General features: G+C 41.3%; 1 protein-coding gene across 3 annotated transcripts in view; it reads right to left on the bottom strand.

The window, feature by feature from the left end:
• FBRS (fibrosin) overlaps positions 1–20,448 on the bottom strand; it is a 391,643-nt gene that overhangs the window by 316,886 nt on the left and 54,309 nt on the right. For all 3 annotated transcript variants that reach the window (XM_033944951.1, XM_033944952.1, XM_033944950.1), the window contains exon 3: positions 8,303–8,377. In XM_033944951.1, the coding sequence (XP_033800842.1) occupies positions 8,303–8,377 (75 nt within the window). The remainder of the gene's footprint in view (positions 1–8,302; positions 8,378–20,448) is intronic.

The following is a 20,448-nucleotide window of genomic DNA, read 5'->3' as shown; positions in this document are numbered from 1 at the left end:
GCCCGCCACCACAACCAGCATAATCTTGGTGAACGTCCGCAGAGCTAAGGCCAGACCAAAAGGAAGCGCACAAAACTGATAGTGCCATCCCAAGATCGCAAAGTGAAGGAACTTCTGATGGGAGGCGCAAATGGGAACATGCAAGTAGGCCTCTGTCAGATTGGGAGAAGTCAAGAATTCCCCTGGCTGAAAAGCCAGAATGACCCCCTTCAGATCCAAGATTGACCAAAAAGACCCCTCTTTCTTGGGCACCATGAAGTAAATGAGAAAGCACTGAACTACCACCCTGAGGTCTAGCAACCTTTCTAGCGTATGGCGAAAAGCCCACTTCTTCCATGCACCACACAAGGAGAAGATAGGACGTGATCTGGCAAGGGCAAGGAAAACTCCAGAGCATATCTGTCCCAAATCACCTCCAGGACCCATTGATCTGTAGTGATCTTGGCCCAAACCTGGTAAAAGTCCCACAAACTTGCGCCTACCGGTACCAGGGAGAGAAACCGGAAGGGCAGGTAGCAGAAGGACTGGTGGAGGAATCATGCCACACTCCCTTCCTGAAAGGACTGCATGTGCTAAAAAAAACAGCCCCGGGGAGACCCAGTGGAAGGAAAGGAAGCCACCACTCGATCAGGGCGGTAATGGCAAAAATCACACAAACGCCCCCAAGCAATACCATCCAGCACAGGCAGGCGAGCACGGTCTTCAGGAAGATGGGGCATCTTAGAGTCAGTCAAGGTCTGCACCAACTTGTCCAGATCCTCACCCAAAAAAAAACCCCCACGAAAGGGAAATTTTATAAGTTTAGCCTTAGATGCTGCGTCTGCTCACCAAGTCCAGAGCCACAGGGTACAACGAGCAGCCACACCGAGAGCCAAGGACTTGGCTAAAGCAAGTAACAGATCATACATGGCATCCGAGAGATATGAAGCGTCCATCTAAATCTTAGCTACCTCTTGATCTACCAAGGACCAGTCAGACTCCTGGTCAAGGACACACTCAGACCACCGAAAACAAGCCTGAGTCACCAGACTGCCACACATCACCGCCTGGCCCGCCAGGGCAGCCACATGAAAACTCTGTTTTAGAAGAGACTTTAACCTATGCTTCTCAGAGTCCCACAAAGCTGAGCCACCTTCTACCAGCACCATATGCCAATGTGCTATGGCCAAAACCACCGTATCCACCACAGGTGACTTCAAGGTATCTCTGTCCCTCTCCAGGATAGGATACAGGCAGGCCATAGACCGCGCAAAACAAAAAGGTGCTTCCGGCACCTTCCATTGCACAAGCACAATATCCCAAATATCCTGATACATAGGAAAAGAGCAGGAAGACAAGCAGATCCCTGAAGCAAGGGGTCCACCACACACGGGGGCTCCTAAGTATCATCCTCGAAACACAAAACCAAGGAAACCTGAAGAATAAGCTCCTGGAGCTCTTCCCACTGAAAAATTTACACAACAGATGCATCCTCGCCAGCTTGCGGTTCCGAAAAATCTCCACCAGTGGCATCCGTCCCCATGAAAGGATCCTGGAGGTCCACCAAGGGGTCCAAGTCCTCATCAAGTGAAAATATCTCCCCAAACAAAAAAATCATCGTCCCAATAGACCCTCGGTTGCTTGGACGAAAATGGGGGGGGGGGACTGGGTCGAAACTAGGGGTGGACACGGAGGGTGAAATTTTCCCCCGGGAAGGTAGCAGAGCTCCCGACCATCTGAAGATAAGCTTTCCACAAGGCTGCAACAAAATCAGGGGGGGGGGGGAACCCCTGGCGGCACATTAGGACTCACTGCCAAAGCAGGAGATCCAGCAGAAGCGTGCCCCTGACTCTCCAATGCAGGGGGAAGATCACCCAAGGCTGCAAACAAAATGGAGGAGCTGCCCGCCACAACCGGCGCAAAACCCGCCGAAAAAACTTCCCCGAGGCCTGAACCACCCCAGTCACTAAAGCAGGCAACAGCTGTAAGGGAATCCTCAGTAATATCGGCAATAAAGGAAACCTTATTTTCCTGACCGTAAGCAGCTGGGGGAATCCCTGTATGGGCAGTAAGGGAAGCCCAGGCTTCTCCACTGCCTGCTGCCGACACACGAGGCACTCACGAAGGAGAACCCTGCTCGCCGGCACCCAAGCCGATGAGGCTTCCCCTCCACGGCGGCCGGCACACCGCAAACACAGGCCGGCCACATCGACCTCGCGTCTAGAACATTTTTTCCCCTTTAAAAATTCTCATTGCGCAATATGCGACCAAGCTAAAAGAAAAAGTACCGGTTAGCAAGAAAAATCAATTAAAGTCAATTGAAGGCTTCCCTTCAGACCGGCACTACCTAAGGATTTTTTTTTTTTTAACTTTATTTGAACAGACCCCACAGCTCTCTAAGCCATGTGCCTTGCTGATATTGGTGGCAAGGCTTACAGCTGAGGCACCTCTACAGAAAAAATTTCAGGGAGGTGGGGGAAATGGGAGGGGGGACTTGACCCATCAACTGTGACACCCCTGAGGTCAGACAGAACCTCGAAAGTGTCCCCTGAAGCTCAGTCCGGCACCAGAGACGGAGACCAGAAGGCCACTAAACAAAGTCCAATAGGCCTACATTAAACCAGTGAAGACTGCACAAGCTTACTTCCTACACCTGCTGGAGACTGAGAGCAGACTGAGTGTTCTTGGGACTGCATAGCACATTTGTACTACAGCCAAAAGTTTATGTCTCACTCTCCACCTGCTGGTCATGGTGAGCTATTACCCATCAGTGAGCTGTGCCGGTCTGGAGAGATGCTTAAGAATAGTCATTTTTCTCAATGAAGGAGAGTAAATAGTGGAGTGCAGCAAGGATCTGTACTGGGACCAGTGCTATTTAATTTATTTATAAATGATTGGAACGACAAGTGAGGTGATTAAATTTGCAGATGACACTAAACTGTTCGAAGTTTTTAAAATGCATGCAGATTGTGAAAAATTACAGGCACACCTAAGGAAATTGGAAGACTGGGCGCCAAGTGGCAGAGGATATTTAATGTGGACAAATGCAAAGTGGTGCACATTGAGAATAACAACCCAAATCAGTTACTAGTCTTCTGGTACTATGCTGGTTTTTTAAAGAAAAATTAGCAATTACTAACAATAGTTCAGCAAGTTCATTTTTCAATTCTATCAGCACCCTGGGATGTATACCATTCGGTCCAGGTGATTTGCTACTGTTCAATTTGTCAAATTCACCCATTACATCATCCAGTGTTACAGAGATTTGTATGAGTTTTTCTGATTCATCAGAATTGAATACTATTTCTGGCACCAGTAGTGTGTGGCGTGGTGGTTGAAGCTACAGCCTCCGCACCCTGGGGTTGTAGGTTCAAATCCCATGCTGCTCCTTGTGACCCTGGGCAAGTCACTTAATCTTCCATAGCCCCAGATACGTTAGATAAATTGTGAGCCCACCGGGACAGATAGGGAAATGCTTGAGTACCTGATTGTAAAACCGCTTAGATAACCTTGATAGGCGGTATATAAAATCCTAATAAACTTGAACTTGAAACTTGATCTTTCTCAGTGAAGATGGAGGCAAAATATTCATTTAATCTCTCCGCTATGGCCTTGGATTCCCTGAGAGCCCCTTTTATCCCTTGATCATCTAGTGGTCCAACCGATTCTCTTTCCAGCTTCTTGCTTTTAATATATCTAAAAAAGTTTTTATTGTGTGTTTGTTTCCAGCGCAATCTTCTTTTCGAGATCTCTCTTCGCCATCCTTATCAGTGCCTTGCATTTGACTTGACATTCCTTGTTTACAATTAAATTCTTCCACTTTCTGAAGGATTCTCTTTTAGCTTTAATAGCTTCCTTCATCTCTCTCGTTAAACATGCTGGCTGCCATTTGGTCTTCCTTCCTTCTTTTCTAATACATGAAATATATCTAGTCTGGGCTTCTAGGATGGTATTTTTAAATAACATCCACATCTGTGTATATTTTTGACCTTTGAAGCTGCATCTTTAAGTTTCTTTTTTACCAACAGAAAAAAAGAGCATTTGTATCCTACAAACAATCACGACGACTAAAAGTCAAAGAAGCCTATCTAGAGCTGTCAAAACAGCGGTCAGAAACGCCAAACTCCGGATGGAAGAAAAGTTAGCTATGAATATTAAAAAAGAGGATAAATCCTTTTACAGGTATGTTAATGCTAGAAAGAGAATACAGACGGGATAGTGCGCCTAAGGAAACCCGACACTACCTATGCAGAATCGGACCTATGCAGAAGCCAAACTACTAAACAATTACTTCTGCTCAGTCTTTACCTGTGAGGTGCCGGGATCCGGTCCACAGCTGCAAACAAGGGAAAGCTCAGAAGACCCATTCAGGAATTTTGAATTTACTACCAGCAGCATCTAACAGGAATTATCAAGGCTCAAAGTGAACAAAGCCATGGGACCAGATCAATTGCACCCCAGAGAGCTTAGGGAATTGAGAGACATCCTGGCAGAACTGTTAACCGCGCTCTTCAATCTTTCCCTGAGCACGGGAAAAGTTCCATTAGACTGGAAAACAGCTAACGTCATTCCACTTCACAAAAAGGGATGCAGGTCAGAGACTGCAAATTACAGGCCAGTAAGTCTTACATCAATAGTGTGTAAACTCATAGAAACGTTGATTAAACACAAATTAGATATGGTTCTGGACAATGAGAGGCTGAGGGATCCCCACCAGCCTGGATTTACAAAGGGAAGGTCCTGCCAATCCAATCTGGTCAGCTTCTTTGACTGGGTAACAAAAAAACTAGATAAGGGAAAGTCCCTGGATGTAGTGTATCTGGACTTCAGTAAGGCTTTTAATAGTGTCCTACACCGTAGATTATTGAACAAGATGAGCTCACTGGGACTAGGAGAAACATTAACTACAAGGGTTAAAGACTGGCTCAGTGGCTTCAAAGGGTGGTGGTAAGCGGCACTCCCTCCGAAACGTCGGAGGTGTTCAGTAGAGTACCACAGGGCCGTCATACTCTGTTTCTATTCTCCTAATGTTGTCAGTCTCCTTTTTTAAAGTTAAGTGCTACTGTTGTATTGGATTTCCTGTGTAAACTTATTCCAGGGATCATAACCAATCTGATCATGTTATGATCACTTATCAAGCGGCCCCTGCATCATTACTTTCCTCACCAATTCCTATGCTCCACTAGATCAGTGGTCTCAAACTCGCGGCCCGGGGACCACATGCGGCCTCGGTATGTCTATCATAATCGCAAAAGTAAAATAAAACAGTTTTTTGATCATATGTCTCTTTAGCTATAAATGACAATATTATGATTAAGACTTAGCCAAAAGGAAAGATTTATAAACTATAAAGAGTTCTACCTCATGCAAATTTGTCATTTCTTTAATAAGACATTAACTATATTTTCTGAGGCCCTCCAAGTACCGACAAATCCAAAATGTGGCCCTGCAAAGGGTTGGAGTTTGAGACCACTGAACTAGATCTAGAATTGCTTCACCTCTTATAGGTTCCTGAATCAGCTGCTCCATAAAGCAGTCCTTGATTTCAGCAAGGAATTTTATCTCCCTAGCATGCCCTGATGATACATTTACCCAGTAAATATTGGGGTAGTTGAAATCATACTAAATTCAAATGAGCAACATAATACAAACCATCAAAGAATAAAGAAAAATAATACTGGATACCAAGAAAAAGAAGCCACTAGCCCTAAACAAACCAGATCTCTATATCACTGCAGGGACAGTTTATCCAGGGAATGCTGAAAACATACTGCTGTGGAAAAAAGAAAAAAGACCTCAGTTAAGGCTTCATGGGTCTTTAAAGAGCAAACAAACAAAAAAACAAACCTCCATTTATCAGCTGTACTGCAGCATGAACTTTAAAGATATGCAAAAGAAATTACTGTGGAGAATAAAAGCCCTCAATTAAGACTACATGGGTCTTTAAAAAAAAAAAAAAACAACTCTTTATCAGCTGTGCTGTACTGTAGCATAAACTTCAAAAGTATGTACAAAAACATGCAGAGCAAAAAACATTTTAACAGTGTAGAAATTACAGTGTTTTTTCAGCATTCCCTGGATAAGCTGCCCCTGCAGTGATATTGAAGTCTGGTTTGTTTAAAGCTAGTGGCTTTTTTTTGACAGTGTCCAGCATAATTTTTCTTTATTCTTTGGTAGTTGAAATCACTCATTATTACTGTATTACCCAGTTTGTTAGCCTCCTTAATTTCTGATAACATTTCAGCATCTGTCCATTCATCCTGGTCAGGCGGACAGAAGTACACTCCTATCACCATACTTTTCCCCCTTACACAAGGAATTTCCACCCATAGGGATTTCAAGGTGTTTCTGCTCCTGTGGAATTTTTAGTCCATTCGATTCAAGGCCCTCCTTAATATATAATGCTACACCTCCACCAATTCGATCCACCCTATCATTACGATATAACTTGTACCCCGGTACAACCAGCCACATCATCCTCATATTCAGAACTTGAATACAACTTGCAACAACCATACACACTACAACTTACGTGATGAAGTGGCTGGCTGTTAAAGGGGAGCTCCTTGAAAAAGCACTTTAGCAAAACATAGAATCTATGTCTGAGAGTCTTCCCCTGTCATATAAAACTAAAGATGAGTATAACTATTTAAAAATTTAAAAGATAATTAGAAATATATCAGTTAAAAAGTAGAAAAGATATTGAGACTGATGACGATGTGGGCATCAGTTGTCTTTATTCAGAGACTGCATTGCTGACATACGACTTTAAACCTGTCCAAGAGATTTCATGTTTATATGCGTTTATAACATGGTTTGGCATTTAGGAGGCAATCTTACTAATTCTATAGCACAGAAGGGCTACATTCAATGTTCCCTCTAAGTTGTGCAGTTGTGCACCTCTTTTTACCTCCCTGCACAGCAGTTTCAGACTGCCGCACACCAAAACATCACTTCCCCACCTCCTTCCCACTGCCACCCCAACCGCTGCTGCAGTTCTCCAAATTAACAGCAGCAGTGTCAAAACAGTCTGTAGCAGTGTCAAAACAGTCTGCCTTACTCTACCGCAAGGCTGCACCGGCAGCATTTGTATGCTCGGCAGCCAGTTGTGCTTGGCTCCAAAGAGAACATCTGAGGGGCATGACCAGCAGCAGTGTGTACTGAAGCTGCGAGTGTGGCCCCACGGGAGAGTGAGATAGGCCATTTTGCTGCTGTATGTTTCAAGGAGAAGCAGCAGTGGCTAAAATGACTGTGGGCAGGAGGGAGGTGAGGAAGTGCTGTTCTTGGTGCGTGGAAAAAGCAGCAGCAGTCAAGGTGTCAAGTGGGAAAAAGAGACAGGCGGGAGATGTGATGAAGGAGGAGAGAGAAAGTAAGACGCTGGATAGAAAGAGATAGACACACAAGAAGATGCTGATGGAAAGGGAGAGAGGGGACAGATGCTTTATAGAAGGGGGAGACAAAGGGCAGATACTGAAAGGAAGAGAGATAGCCAATGCTGGATGGAAGTGAGGGGGGGGAGAGAGAGACAAAGACAGAAGAGAGACAAAGAGGAGACAATGGATGGAAAGAGGAGGCAGATGCTCCATAGAAGGGAGCACATGATGGATTGTTGTTTATTAAAAGCTTTTATACAGCTACTAATGACTGGGAAGTGAATTCAGAGCAGTTTACATAAGCTTCTGTGATGGTGTCAACACATGAGCTTCTGTTGCAATAACAAGTTAGTATATTCTGGGAAGGTTATCAATACGGACCTTATTAAACCATAATCAATGCATGGGCTTCTGTAAAGATGTTACAATACAGAGTTGGCGTTTTATGAGAAGGTTTTCAATGGATGGAAAAGGGGAGAGAAAGGAGCATTTTTTTTGGGGGGGGGTTAGAAAAAAGAAGGAAGATGATGGAAGAGGAAAGAAAGGGGAGATATAGGGGGGAAATGCTGTACAGAAGGGGAGAGAAAGTGGGCAGAGTTAGTGAAAGTCTGGGAATAAGGGGACGTAAAATAGGAGAGCCAGAGTGAGGAAAAGAATGGAAAGCTTTAGGTAGACTGTAAAAAAAGAGGGAATTTAAAGAGTAGATAGTAAGAATGAGTTAAATCTGGACATAGGAGGTAGAAAAATAAATTGAAAGAAAGACGAAAGGAAAAGAGAAAAATCCAGGCAAGAGAATTAAGACAGAGGAAAGCAGAAATCAGAGAATGGCCAGAAAACAAAAGTAGAAAAAAAATAATCTTTTTTTTTAATGTTTTATTTTATTCATTATTACAACCATACACAATACAACAATAGAAAGCCGGTGTATTGTTTCATAAATTAGTACTCACATCACTTGCCATTCCATGAAAGCTGCTCTTCTGAAACCCTCCTCTGTCTCTTTTGCTGCCATGCACCCATCTAATCTGCAAAGAATACAGAAGCACCATGGTTATTTGGTGAACAAGGGCCTCCTGACTACCTATAGGGGATCTGACTTGGAATTCTCTGATCTGATTTATGATGTTTTGTATTAAACATCCTTATACCAGCATTTGCTAAGTAACTTAATTCTCTTCTGCAAAAGAAAACAAAATAGGCCTCCCTAAAATGAGAGTTCTCTGAGGACAACAGGATTAATATACATTGTGGGATACACATAATTCAATGGTGCCAATACATAACATTTCTTTGAAAGCTTTTCTTTACATGCATGGAATTTTCCACCTTACATAAGATCTGCCATACTGCTTAAATTTAGGGGATAATTTTATAAAAGGTCACCTCAGTAAAAAGGGCAAGTAGGTAACTATTTTAAAGCTATTTTATAAAAAGACATAATAAGCAACTGTGTGACTTGATAAAACCTGCAAAACCTGCAAAAATTGGGGCTAAACATTTATTCATGTACGTTTATCTCTAAAACTTACAGTTTGCAACTGCTACCAAGTTATATGGCAGCCTCTCATCACTAATCTTTCTACCACTTTGTAAATATATACTGTCAAGCACCTTTGTAACTCTGCTGCTAATCTCTTTCTCAAGTCTTATTGTTACTTCGAGTCTTGCTGTAGCTATCTGACACTGGTTAGTTTTGCCTCTTTTGTAAACCACATAGAACCGCAAGGCTTATGCGATATTTATTTATTTTTAAAATTTCTATACCATTTTTTTCCAAAACAGTTTACAGAAATTTACATACATAAAACATCATCAAAAAATTAGAACAGGATAAGAACAAAAAACAGAGATTCAATCTTTACATAAGGTCAACTGCTCAAAGAAATGCATCTACAAAAAGTTGTGTTTTTAATATTTTCCTAAATGAGTTCCTGTCTCTACATTTTCGAATTTGACCAACAAGGCTACTCCACAACTTAACTCCTCCACATGTGAATGTCATGGCATTTGTTTCCACATATTTAGGATTAGCCTTCGCTTTCAGCAATGCTGAACTTTCGGAGCACAATGATCTTAGTGGTTGATACCCAGACATCAAACTCTTTAAAAATTCAAGGATCGTACTTCTTTGAGGGAATAAGCAGTCGGGTGGACAATGGGGAACCCATAGACATCATTTACCTCGATTTTCAAAAGGCTTTCGACAAGGTGCCACATGAAAGGCTGCTTAGGAAGCTGTGGAACCACGGGGTGGGAGGGGATGTGCACAGATGGATCAAGCACTGGTTGTCGGGTAGACTGCAGAGGGTCGGAGTAAAGGGACAATATTCTGACTGGCGGGGAGTCACGAGCGGTGTGCCACAGGGATCGGTGCTGGGGCCGTTACTCTTCAACATATTTATCAATGACCTGGAAAAGGAGGCAAAGTGCGAGGTTATAAAATTTGCAGACGATACCAAACTGTGCGGCAGAGTTAGATCCAGGGAGGAGTGTGAGGACCTGCAAAGGGACCTGGACAAGCTGGAAGACTGGGCAAACAAATGGCAAATGCGCTTTAACATGGAAAAATGCAAGGTCATGCATATAGGGAAAAGGAACCCGTTGTTCAACTACAAATTGGGGGGGGCATTGCTGGGAGACAGCAGTCTAGAGAGAGACTTGGGTGTGCTGGTAGATGCATCACTGAAGCCATCTGCGCAGTGCGCAGCAGCCTCGAAAAAAGCCAACAGGATGCTGGGCATCATAAAGAGGGGCATAACAACCAGGACGCGGGAAGTCATCATGCCATTGTATCGAGCGATGGTGCGTCCACATCTGGAATACTGCGTTCAATATTGGTCGCCGTACCTCAAGAAGGACATGGCGGTACTTGAGAGAGTCCAAAGGAGAGCAACGAAACTGGTAAGGGGGCTGGAACACTGCCCGTACGCCGAGAGGTTGGATAGGCTGGGGCTCTTCTCTCTGGAAAAAAGGAGGCTCAGGGGAGATATGATAGAGACCTTCAAGATCATGAGGGGCATAGAGAGGGTGGATAGGGACAGATTCTTCAGGCTGAAGGGGACAACAAGTACAAGGGGGCATTCGGAGAAACTGAAGGGAGATAGGTTCAAAACAAATGCAAGGAAGTTTTTTTTCACCCAAAGGGTCGTGGACACCTGGAATGCGCTACCGGAGGAAGTGATCAGGCAGAGTACGGTACAGGGATTCAAACAGGGATTGGACGGATTCCTGAGGGATAAAGGGATCGTGGGATACTGAGAGAGGTGCTGGGATGTAACACAGGTATAGAAAGCAAACCAGGTAATAAGTATAGAAACCCAACCAGGTAGTGCATGTGCAAGACCAGAGGGTTAGGACTTCGATGGGAAGATAGGACTCAATGGGAAACCAAGGTGGCAAGGGGGCCCCTTCTGGTGATTCAGACAGGTCGTGACCTGTTTGGGCCGCCGCGGGAGCGGACTGCTGGGCAGGATGGACCTATGGTCTGACCCGGCGGAGGCACTGCTTATGTTCTTATGTTCTTACCATATAAAAATTGATGACATAACATAATTGCTTTGTATTGAATTCTAAATACAACTGGCAGCCAATGCAGTTGTCGGAGATATGGAGTAATATGCTCATATCTTGATGTTCCATTTATCAATCTAGCCGTGGCATTCTGAACCACCTGCAGTGCCCTGCACCTGGTCTTAGTTATTCCCAGGTATAGGACACTGCAGTAGTCCAGCCACTTTAATTATGTTAACACCCACTCAAAAGTATGTATGTGGGTGAAATATGCATTTACTTTATTGATGTAATCGGTGACTCTACCCCCACTGAAAAGCGTCTTTTGCACAGCTAAGTACTTTTAATACATATTTATTTAAGATAAACATTAAAGTAAATTATAACTATTTCAAGTATTTAAAGCAAAGCTGGATCCGATAACGAGTGGGAGCATAAAGCCCAGCACTATGAGAGTAGTTTGAGTGCCTGGTGGCCCGCTGAGGACCAGTAAGATAAGCTGTAATTTTGGATGAATGAAGTACGGCATGAATGTGAGATAAATTCTTGCATTTGATTATATATGATGTACTTTATTGATGCCATATCTAGTCTGCACAAATTACGACCCCGGGAATATCTACTTGTGGACTGAATAAAAATATGCACCACATTGTCACTGTACATATTTCACAAGATAATTCTGTAGAGGTAAGAAGCCCCTACCACAATAATACGAGGGTCATTTCATAAATAATGCACACTATTTTTTTAAATTTACATGTTTTATTTTTTTTTTCAAGTATTTCTTTACAATCCTTCAATATAGTCTCCCTGCTTTGCAATGACCGAGCCCCAGCTTCCGGGAAGCTTCATTATTCCATCCAAGATACCATTTTTGTTCAGTTGCTGAATGGCTTAGGTACCAGCAGAAAAAAGCTCCTCCAGAAATGCAAAACGTTGTCCACGCATAGGTTGTTTCAACTTTGGAAAAAGGTCAAAGTCTAGTAGTGGACTCATGTCTGGACTGTAAGGAGTATGAGGTAACACCTCCCAGTTGTAGTTGCGTAGTTTTTCAATGATGACATTCCCTATGTGCGGACAATCGTTGTCGTGAAGAATGAGTGGCCCAGCCAAGAGCAACTGAGGTTGGATTTTGTGCATATTTTTTTTTGCATATTTTTTGCAAAAAATCACAATAATACACTGTTGTGACACTTCTTCCACATGAAACTTTGTCTGTAATGATGATGCCTTCATGATCATAAGCAAAAATCATCATTTGTTTGACTTTTGATTGAGCTCATTGAAATGTTTTTGGCCGTGGGGAAGATGGAGCTCTCCACTCGTCATTGAAAAACTACACAAATATGGCTGGGATGTGTTACCTCATGCTCCCTACAGTCTAGACATGAGTCCACCAGACTTCAACCTTTTTCCAAAGTTGAAACAACCTATGCGTAGACATCATTTTGCATCTCTGGAAGAGCTTTTTTTCACCGGTATCCGAGCCATTCAGCAACTGAACAAAAACAGTGTCTTGGATAGAATAATGAAGCTTCCCGGACATTGGGACTCGGTCATTGCAAAGCAGGGAGATTATATTAAAGGATTGTAAAGAAATACTTGAGAGAAAAAAAAAAAAAACACATGTAAATTAAAAAGAATAGTGTGCATTATTTATGAAATGACCCTAGTATAATCACTGTATTCCAAAACTTGATTATACCAAACCTGTGGTACATCTTGTATACAGACTGTACAGTGCTCACTGCTAAAATAAAGAAAGACTTTTGCCCAAACACATCTTTTTTAAAAGAAAGATTCTGTGATCCTGGTGCAACTGACTAGATGGCAACTTGGCTGCTGCAAGCAAGGAGGGATGTAAGCAATGATAAGGACTCTTAGTCTTATCAATCCAGCCTGCCTGGAGCCTGGAATTTGGGGATAAAACCTGCAGAGTATCATCATAAAACATTGCTGGGGTTTCTTCAGTCACGACAAAAGGGAATAGGCCAATCATTTGCAATGTTATCAAATCAGAGACATTGCTGATATCAAAATGATTTGGTGCTATACTCGAAAAGAGCCTCCAGGAAAGAGACTTGTAGACAAATCAATGAAACCGCCCACGCAGTGGCAGTAAAAAAGGCAATCAGAATGCTAGGAATGATTAAGAAGGGGATCATAAACAAATCTGGAAAAGTTATCATGCCGTTATACCGGGCCATGATATGGCCCCACCTGGAATACTGCGTCCAACACTGGTTGCTGTACATGAAAAAGGACATAGTACTACTCAAAAGGGTCCAGAAAAGAGCGACAAAAATGGTTAAAGGACTTGGGGAGTGCTGTACAACAAGAGGCTAGAGAAACTGGACCTCTTCTCCCTTGAAAAGAGAAGACAGAAGGGACATAATCGAAACATTCAAGATATTGAACGGAATTGACTTAGTAGAGAAAGAGAGATTGTTTACCCTCTCCAAGGTGAAGAGAACGAAAGAGCACTCGCTAAAGTTGGAAGGGAAAAGATTCCGTACAAACATAAGGAAGTTCTTCACCGAGAGAGTGGTAGAAATATGGAACACTCTTCTGGACGCTTCAGGGATTCAAGACAAAGTTGGATAAGCTCCTACTGGAACAGAACATATGCAAGTAAGGCTAGACTCAAATAGGGCACTGGTCTTTGACCTAAGGGCCGCCGCGTGAGCAGATTGCTGGACATGATGGACCAATGGTCTGACCCAGCAATGGCAAATCTTATGTTCTTATATGGCAGTATAGGTGGACCCCAACACCGAAGGCCCTATTTGGATATTATAATATTGTTATCTCCAAAATGTAAAGACATGTCAGCCTCTGTGGCCTGTTCTGTTCTTTTGGGAAAGTCTATTTTGACAGCTTGGTTAACACCAGATTCTCCCCTCTTTTGCTCACTGGCGCTCTTTAATGATTGTACAAGCTTCTTTGGAGCATCGCTGTTTTGCTGATGTTGACTCTCACCAAGGACATTCCTTTTGCTTTACTTGGGAAACCCTTTGGCAGACACTTACACTTCATGCTCGAAGTAGACTACTGCATACCTAATTTTTTGTTATTTAGTCATTTTTGTATGATTGATAAGTTTGCATGGGGAGAGGGGTAGGGGGAGGGACAGGGTTTACCATTGTATTTGAAATTGGATGATCTCCTTTGTTACTGTTCTGATATTAAAATTAATAAAAATATTTAAATATAAGTCACTATAATAAACCTATAATAAAAACATTTAAACATAAGTCACTAATATTGCCAAGGGACATAGGGGGGCAGCTGCCATAGGGCGAGTGTTTATTCCAGTTGATCATTCTAGCATTTAAAGAGCTCTTATTCTAATCTTTTGTTCTGTTACATTCCACCCTTGTAAATATTTGTTAGTTTTAGTTACATTTGTCTTTCGTTTATCAATGTATATCCTAATAGGGCTGTACCAAATATTCATATTAGATTTGTCCTCAAATATACTATTCATATTCAATTGAATAGCGATTTAAATTCAAACACAAATAATTTGGGACTCTACTACAGTGTTCCTCAACTCAGTCCTGGAGTACCCCTTTGCCAGTCAGGTTTTCAAGATATCCATAATGAATATGTATAAACTTGATTTGCATACACTGCCTCCATTATATGCACATTTCTTTCATGCATATTCATTGTAAATAATCCTGAAAACCTGACTGGTAAAGGGATACTCCAGGACCGAGCTAAGAAACAATGCTCTACTATAAATCCTACTGAAATAAACACTTGATTTCTGATTTCACATGTTGCTTCTTTTATTATTTTTTATGTTAAAGTTCAATGCAGCTCTAATTTATCCAGAGGGATACGAGTTGGCTAAAGGGGAGATGTCGTTTTATTCCAGAATGCTACTCAATCCACATGTTTTGTCCTACACTGCCCAGCAAGGTCACTGTAATTACTAGTATTTCCCTCACAATTTTAAGTGAATAAATCAAATTTTTACCTGGAAAGGTCTTTATAAAAATGACCCCATCCCTAAAGTATAGAATAAAATGAATCCCCCTTTGTTACAGGAGTGAGTGATCAGTTCTTTCATAAAATGTGCCCTAAACTGTGTAGAAAGAATTGTTGGAGATACTAAGGTACAATGCATCTATCTACTCTTCGAAATCCTGCTGGGAGCCTATGACTTGGATTGCTAGATTCAATGAATCTTTAGTGCAACCTAGCATAGCAACTCTTTATGTCCTTATTAAACAGAAGTTGACTGAGCTTTACCCATCATAAAACCTTAGCTACGGAATGACCTCATGTCTAGGAAGCAAGGTATAGCTTTTACAGCAGACATAATCCAATGAATGGCTGTGAGAATGGAGTCAAGGTATACACTGTTTATAAATAGTTTTTAAATATATATGTGAAAAAGTTTTGCCGTTATCTATAAAACTGAAGGCTCATTTAATTGAGGGTTGTTTGTTGAGCCCTGATGAAGGGACAAAGTCTTTTACTGGGTGGTAAAAATCAATGATTTTTTAAAATTTACATCAAATTTTCTTTTTAATTTAAATCGTTTTTTTAATAAAATTTTTCAGGAAAAATTAACAAAGATATTTTTCTATTTCAGATATAATCCAAAAGTTATTCATCATAAAATAAGAATTAATTTTTAATTATGTAGTGTGAGACTGTATATTCAAGTAATAATTAAATATTTTGATAAATGAATTCCATTAATCCATTCATGCTGTCAAATAATTTTTCTACCTAGAACATTTAGTATTTCTCAAAATTGTGAATTTGTGTTTGCAGAGATGACATGCTTCTTCACAGGAAAAATGTTGTAAAATATAGACATGAGAAAAGGACCTTAACCCTATTGTTCCTTTGGAAAATCGATATACTTATATCATCCCCTAACCTCTTAAGTGTAAAGTAAAAAGTAAAATAAAAATGAAAGTGAAATCTTTTGAGCAGAATACTCCACAAGTCTTGGGATCTTTGTGTGTATACCCGGAGGTTTATCATATTATACCGTCCTTGAAGGAGAAAACCTATAATGGCAGCAGGCCGTAAAAGAAACCCAGTTTGGGAATATCTTAATGAAGTTCCTCTACCTATGGGTAAGGCAGGAATGCATGCAAAATGCAAACACTGCAACAAAGAAATTCAAGGCCTGGTTGCCCATATGAAACATCATGAGAAGTGCTTTGATGAAGATGTCAAAAGGAACATGTTTGAACAGGAAGGCTCTTCAAGTTGGCAAATGTTTTGATTTAATCACATTTCTTAAAGACTATCTTGAAGAACAGTCATATTTGAGCAAAAATATGTTATTATTACTGTATATTAATGTCATTTTGATACAATTGTTAAGAAGAAATTGAGTTAAAACAAGCAAATATTCCTTTTCTGGGCAGTACTGAGTGGCAGTGAATACAATGAAGCAAAGATGGTATCAATAATAAAATAATAGCATTGACTTTGTTTATGGGAATCTATCATCAACCTAAAGGATTCTTGAAACTATCCACCTTCGAGATCACCATCCTTCTGTTCTATAGTTTCAGAGTTATCTGTCCAGAATACTGTTCCAGTCACATCACATACATCACATATCCATAGTATATCACCTAAAAGAAAGAACAAATCCAACTATCCAGGAACCATCATAAATGTTTGCAATAAAAACCAGCAGATTAGAAAACAAGGTAACTGATGAAAAAATTGCCTAGTTTGTTTACGAGACAAACTCTTCTTTCCATCTGATTGAAAACCCACACTTCATTAATAAGGTTCAGTCACAGGAAACCAAGATTGCAGCAGCGGTGTGAAAGCAGTCAGAGAAGGCTCCGTCTTACTTTGCAGTTTTCAACTGAAATTACCTTCCTTTCATGAGGATATTGCAATATGCCTCACACTAAGTGCAAGGGCATCCTACAGACCCCTCTATGCCCAGACAGTCGCTGATGGATTGGTTCCCAACAAGCTAGCAGGTTCTTTCTGGAGGGAGAAATTCACCTGCTGTTGCTTCGGTGGAAGGAGCTGCCAGAGCCTTGGGCCTCGAGATCTCATTATCCCCTCCTGCAGCTCGATCACTGCTGAATCCGGCACACGACGACATGAGAGCACCAAAGCTACAATGAGCCCGGCATTGCCATGCCAAGGGGGCCTCCATGCTGTCCAGGACATCGAGTCAACATTGAGAGGAGTATTAGCAGGACTAGAGCGATTGGGCTCCTCCGCAGTGACTCTGGAAAATATCTGGATGGTACTTCAGAGAGTTGAAACCGTGTTTACAAAATCTGCTGAAGATACAACTAAAGTCATGAGCAAACTGGATGAACTTTCTAATTTAGTACAAAAAAAGTTTCAGCTTAAAACAAACAAAATTTGAGCAAGTTAACAGGGATATTTCCTCATTACAAACTTTCTTGGCTTCCATGGTAAAAGATAAACATAGAAATATAGAAAATGACGGCAGAAAAGGGCCATGGCCCATCTAGTCTGCCCACTCTAATGACCCACCCTCTAACTTATGTTCCAATGAAAGATTGAGCAACTGGAAAATTTTAACCGCAGGTTAAATTTGTGTATTCTTAATTTTCCTAAAATTGCATTAACCACACCAATTGATGCTTTTAAAAGATATCTAATGGAAATTCTTAATAGCCCTCCTGATTTAATTCCATCAATAAACATGATTTGTTATCTTCCCAAAAGGTCAGAAAGTCCTGAAAATAATGCTGATAAATGCCCTGATAAACCTCAGGAAATAGATTTAAATAATATCACAGCAATACTTGAAACATTCCAGGTAGAAATATGGGGTACTATGATTGTTTCATTGGTTTTTGAACAGGATTTAAATATGCTCATGAAGATTTTTTTTCCATCACTCCCAAAGTTTATTCTTGGGACAAAAAATTTAGATTTTTCTGATATTACCAAACCCACTCAAGAATGTAGGAAATTATTTCTTAGTATGAGGGAAAAAACACTAAAAATGGGATCTACTTTTCTTCTAAGCTACCTTGTAAGTGTTTGATTAGACATAATGGAATTAAATATGCATATTTTGTACCGGAACAGCTTCGTAGTTTTCTGGACTCAAAAAAAGTTTACCTGACAGAGCTGCAATGAAATAATTTAAACCAGAATAGAATCATGTTAAGCCTATTTCTTAGTTCTAATTATTACTATTGTTTGTGACCTCCTTGTCCAGGGGTGCCCAATACGTCGACTGTGATCGACCAGTAGATCTCGAAGGCAACGCGAGTTGATCGCCGAGCCCATCCCGGGCTCTGTAACAGACTTGCGTTGCCTTCACGGGCCAATCAGCATTCCTCTCCCCTACGTCCCCCACCGCCGCCCCAAGCTCTCCCTGCAGAAAAATTCTCCCCGATGTCAATTCTGACGTCGGAGAGGAAGTTCTGGGCCAGCCAATCGCTGCCTGGCTGGCCCGGAACTTCCTCACCAACATCAGAATTGACGTTAGGAGATGGCTGACAACAAAGAAACAAAGAACACGGCAATAGCGGTGTCTGTGGTGGCTTGGGGGCCCAGAAGTCGATGGTGGCTTAGGGGCCTGTTCCCAGATGACAGCCCCAGCAGTGGCTTGGGAAGAAAGAAAGGGGAGACAGAAAAGACAGGGAGGCAGAACAGGGAGACAGAAAAGATAGCCTTAGGCCACACCCCAGCGTATCATCTGATGCAAGAGGAGTGGCCTAAGGCCTTGATTGGCTGAGGCGTCTCGTGCTCCTCCCCTCCTCCTCTGAGCAGGAGAGTCGGGGGAGGCGAGAGAGTCAGGGCGGGCAGGCAGGGAGATGTGGGCAGAGCAGGGCGTCGATTCAGGGAGAGATCCTGGGAAGAACATCGGGGTGGCAGGCAGGAGAGATTCAGGGCAGCAGAGAGCAGGGCTTTAAATGGAGCTGGAGAGTCGGAAAGCCGTTTCCAACTGGTCCCCAGCAGTCGCTTTTGGGGTTGATCGGCCAGCCCACTTGGACTGGAAATATTCTTTAGTGAATCGGGTCCCTGTCCACTTTGCATGTGTTTCTCCTCATTTGTATGCAAGGATTCGAAGCGCATCGCAGGAGAGGTTAGTGAATAGTGCAGGAGGGAAATCTGGTCACAAAGGGATCTAGTTGTAATTGTTGAGGATATGTTGAAACCCTCAGCTCAATGTGCAGCAGCGGCTAAGACAGCAAATAGAATGTTAGGATTTATTAGAAAAGGAATGGAAAACAAAGATGAAAATGTTATAATGCCCTTGTATCGCTCTATAGTACGGCCACAACTTAAATACAGTGTGCAATTCTGGTCACCATATCTCAAAAAAAATATAGCGGAATTAGAAAAAGTACAGAGAAGGGTGACAAAATGATAAAAGGTTTAGGACGACTTCCCTATGAGGAGAGGCTAAAGCGGCTAGGGCTCTTCAGCTTCAAGAAGAGATGGCTCAGGTAGATAGAGTTCTATAAAATACTGAATGGGGGGCATGCGATGAAGTTACTAAGAAGTAGATTTAAAACAAACCGAAGAAAATATTTCTTCACACGTGTAATTAAACTCTGGAATTCATTGCCGGAGAAGGTGGTGAAATCAGTTAGCTTAGCGGAGTTTTAAAAAGGTTTGGATAATTTCCTAAAAGAGAAGTCTATAGACTATTATTTTTTTTTATTTTATTTATTTATTACTTTTACATTTTTCCAAGAAACCTCTTGTACAGAATATTGAAAAAGAGAAACAACATATTTGAACAAAACAAAATCTCAATTAGGCAATTACATTCTTAATCAATACTATTATTCCCATAATATGGATCCAAGAATCCCAGTGAGTGTAATGAAATTAAGTAATATTAACAAAAAGAGCAAAACATCTGACTGCAGTAGAGGAGTCTACCTAATTACTCTACTATTGATGTTATTTCATTAACCCCTTCCAGGCGTTTTGTAGAGAGGAACCCTGTTAGTTGAGAAGGGTCAAAAAAATACATATGTATTGGATCTATATTTAACAATACATTTACAGGGATATCGTAATAAAAAAAGGCCTCCTATCATTTTGAGGAGCAGGAATTGCTGTTTATGTTTTTGGGTGTCCTTAGTTACGTCCGGGAGCATCTGTATCTTTAGTCCCAAAAATTCTTTGTGTGTATTTTTAAAGAACATTTTTAATAACCAGTCTCTATCCGGCAATAAATGTAGCAGGTTTTACTATGTCTTTCAATGATGTTTCCAGGATTGCAGCAGCATCCATTTGTAGATCCTGTTTTGGAAAGGAAAAATCTTCTTGTTCTTTCTCTTTCGCTGGTAAATAGAATACTTGTGTAAAAGGAGGAAGCATTTCTTCTGAAACATTCAAATTTTCCATAAGATATTTTTTCAACATTTCTTTTGCGGAAATCATTGGAGTTTTTGGAAAATTTAATAATCTGAGATTACTAGAGCGGGAATTATTTTCCAAATTTTCAATTTTTCTTCTCAAATTAGTGTTATCCCTAATAAGGGTAGTCTGTAATTGCTTCACTCCTAACAAATCTTTTTCAATATTTTCCACCTTATTATTTATTACAACAGTCTCTTGTTTAAGGTTTTTCAGT

Source organism: Geotrypetes seraphini, chromosome 5 (assembly GCF_902459505.1).
Source record: "Geotrypetes seraphini chromosome 5, aGeoSer1.1, whole genome shotgun sequence".
NCBI lineage: Eukaryota > Metazoa > Chordata > Amphibia > Gymnophiona > Dermophiidae > Geotrypetes > Geotrypetes seraphini.
Note: the sequence above shows the minus strand (reverse complement) of the source record. Positions and strands in the feature narration are given on the sequence as shown.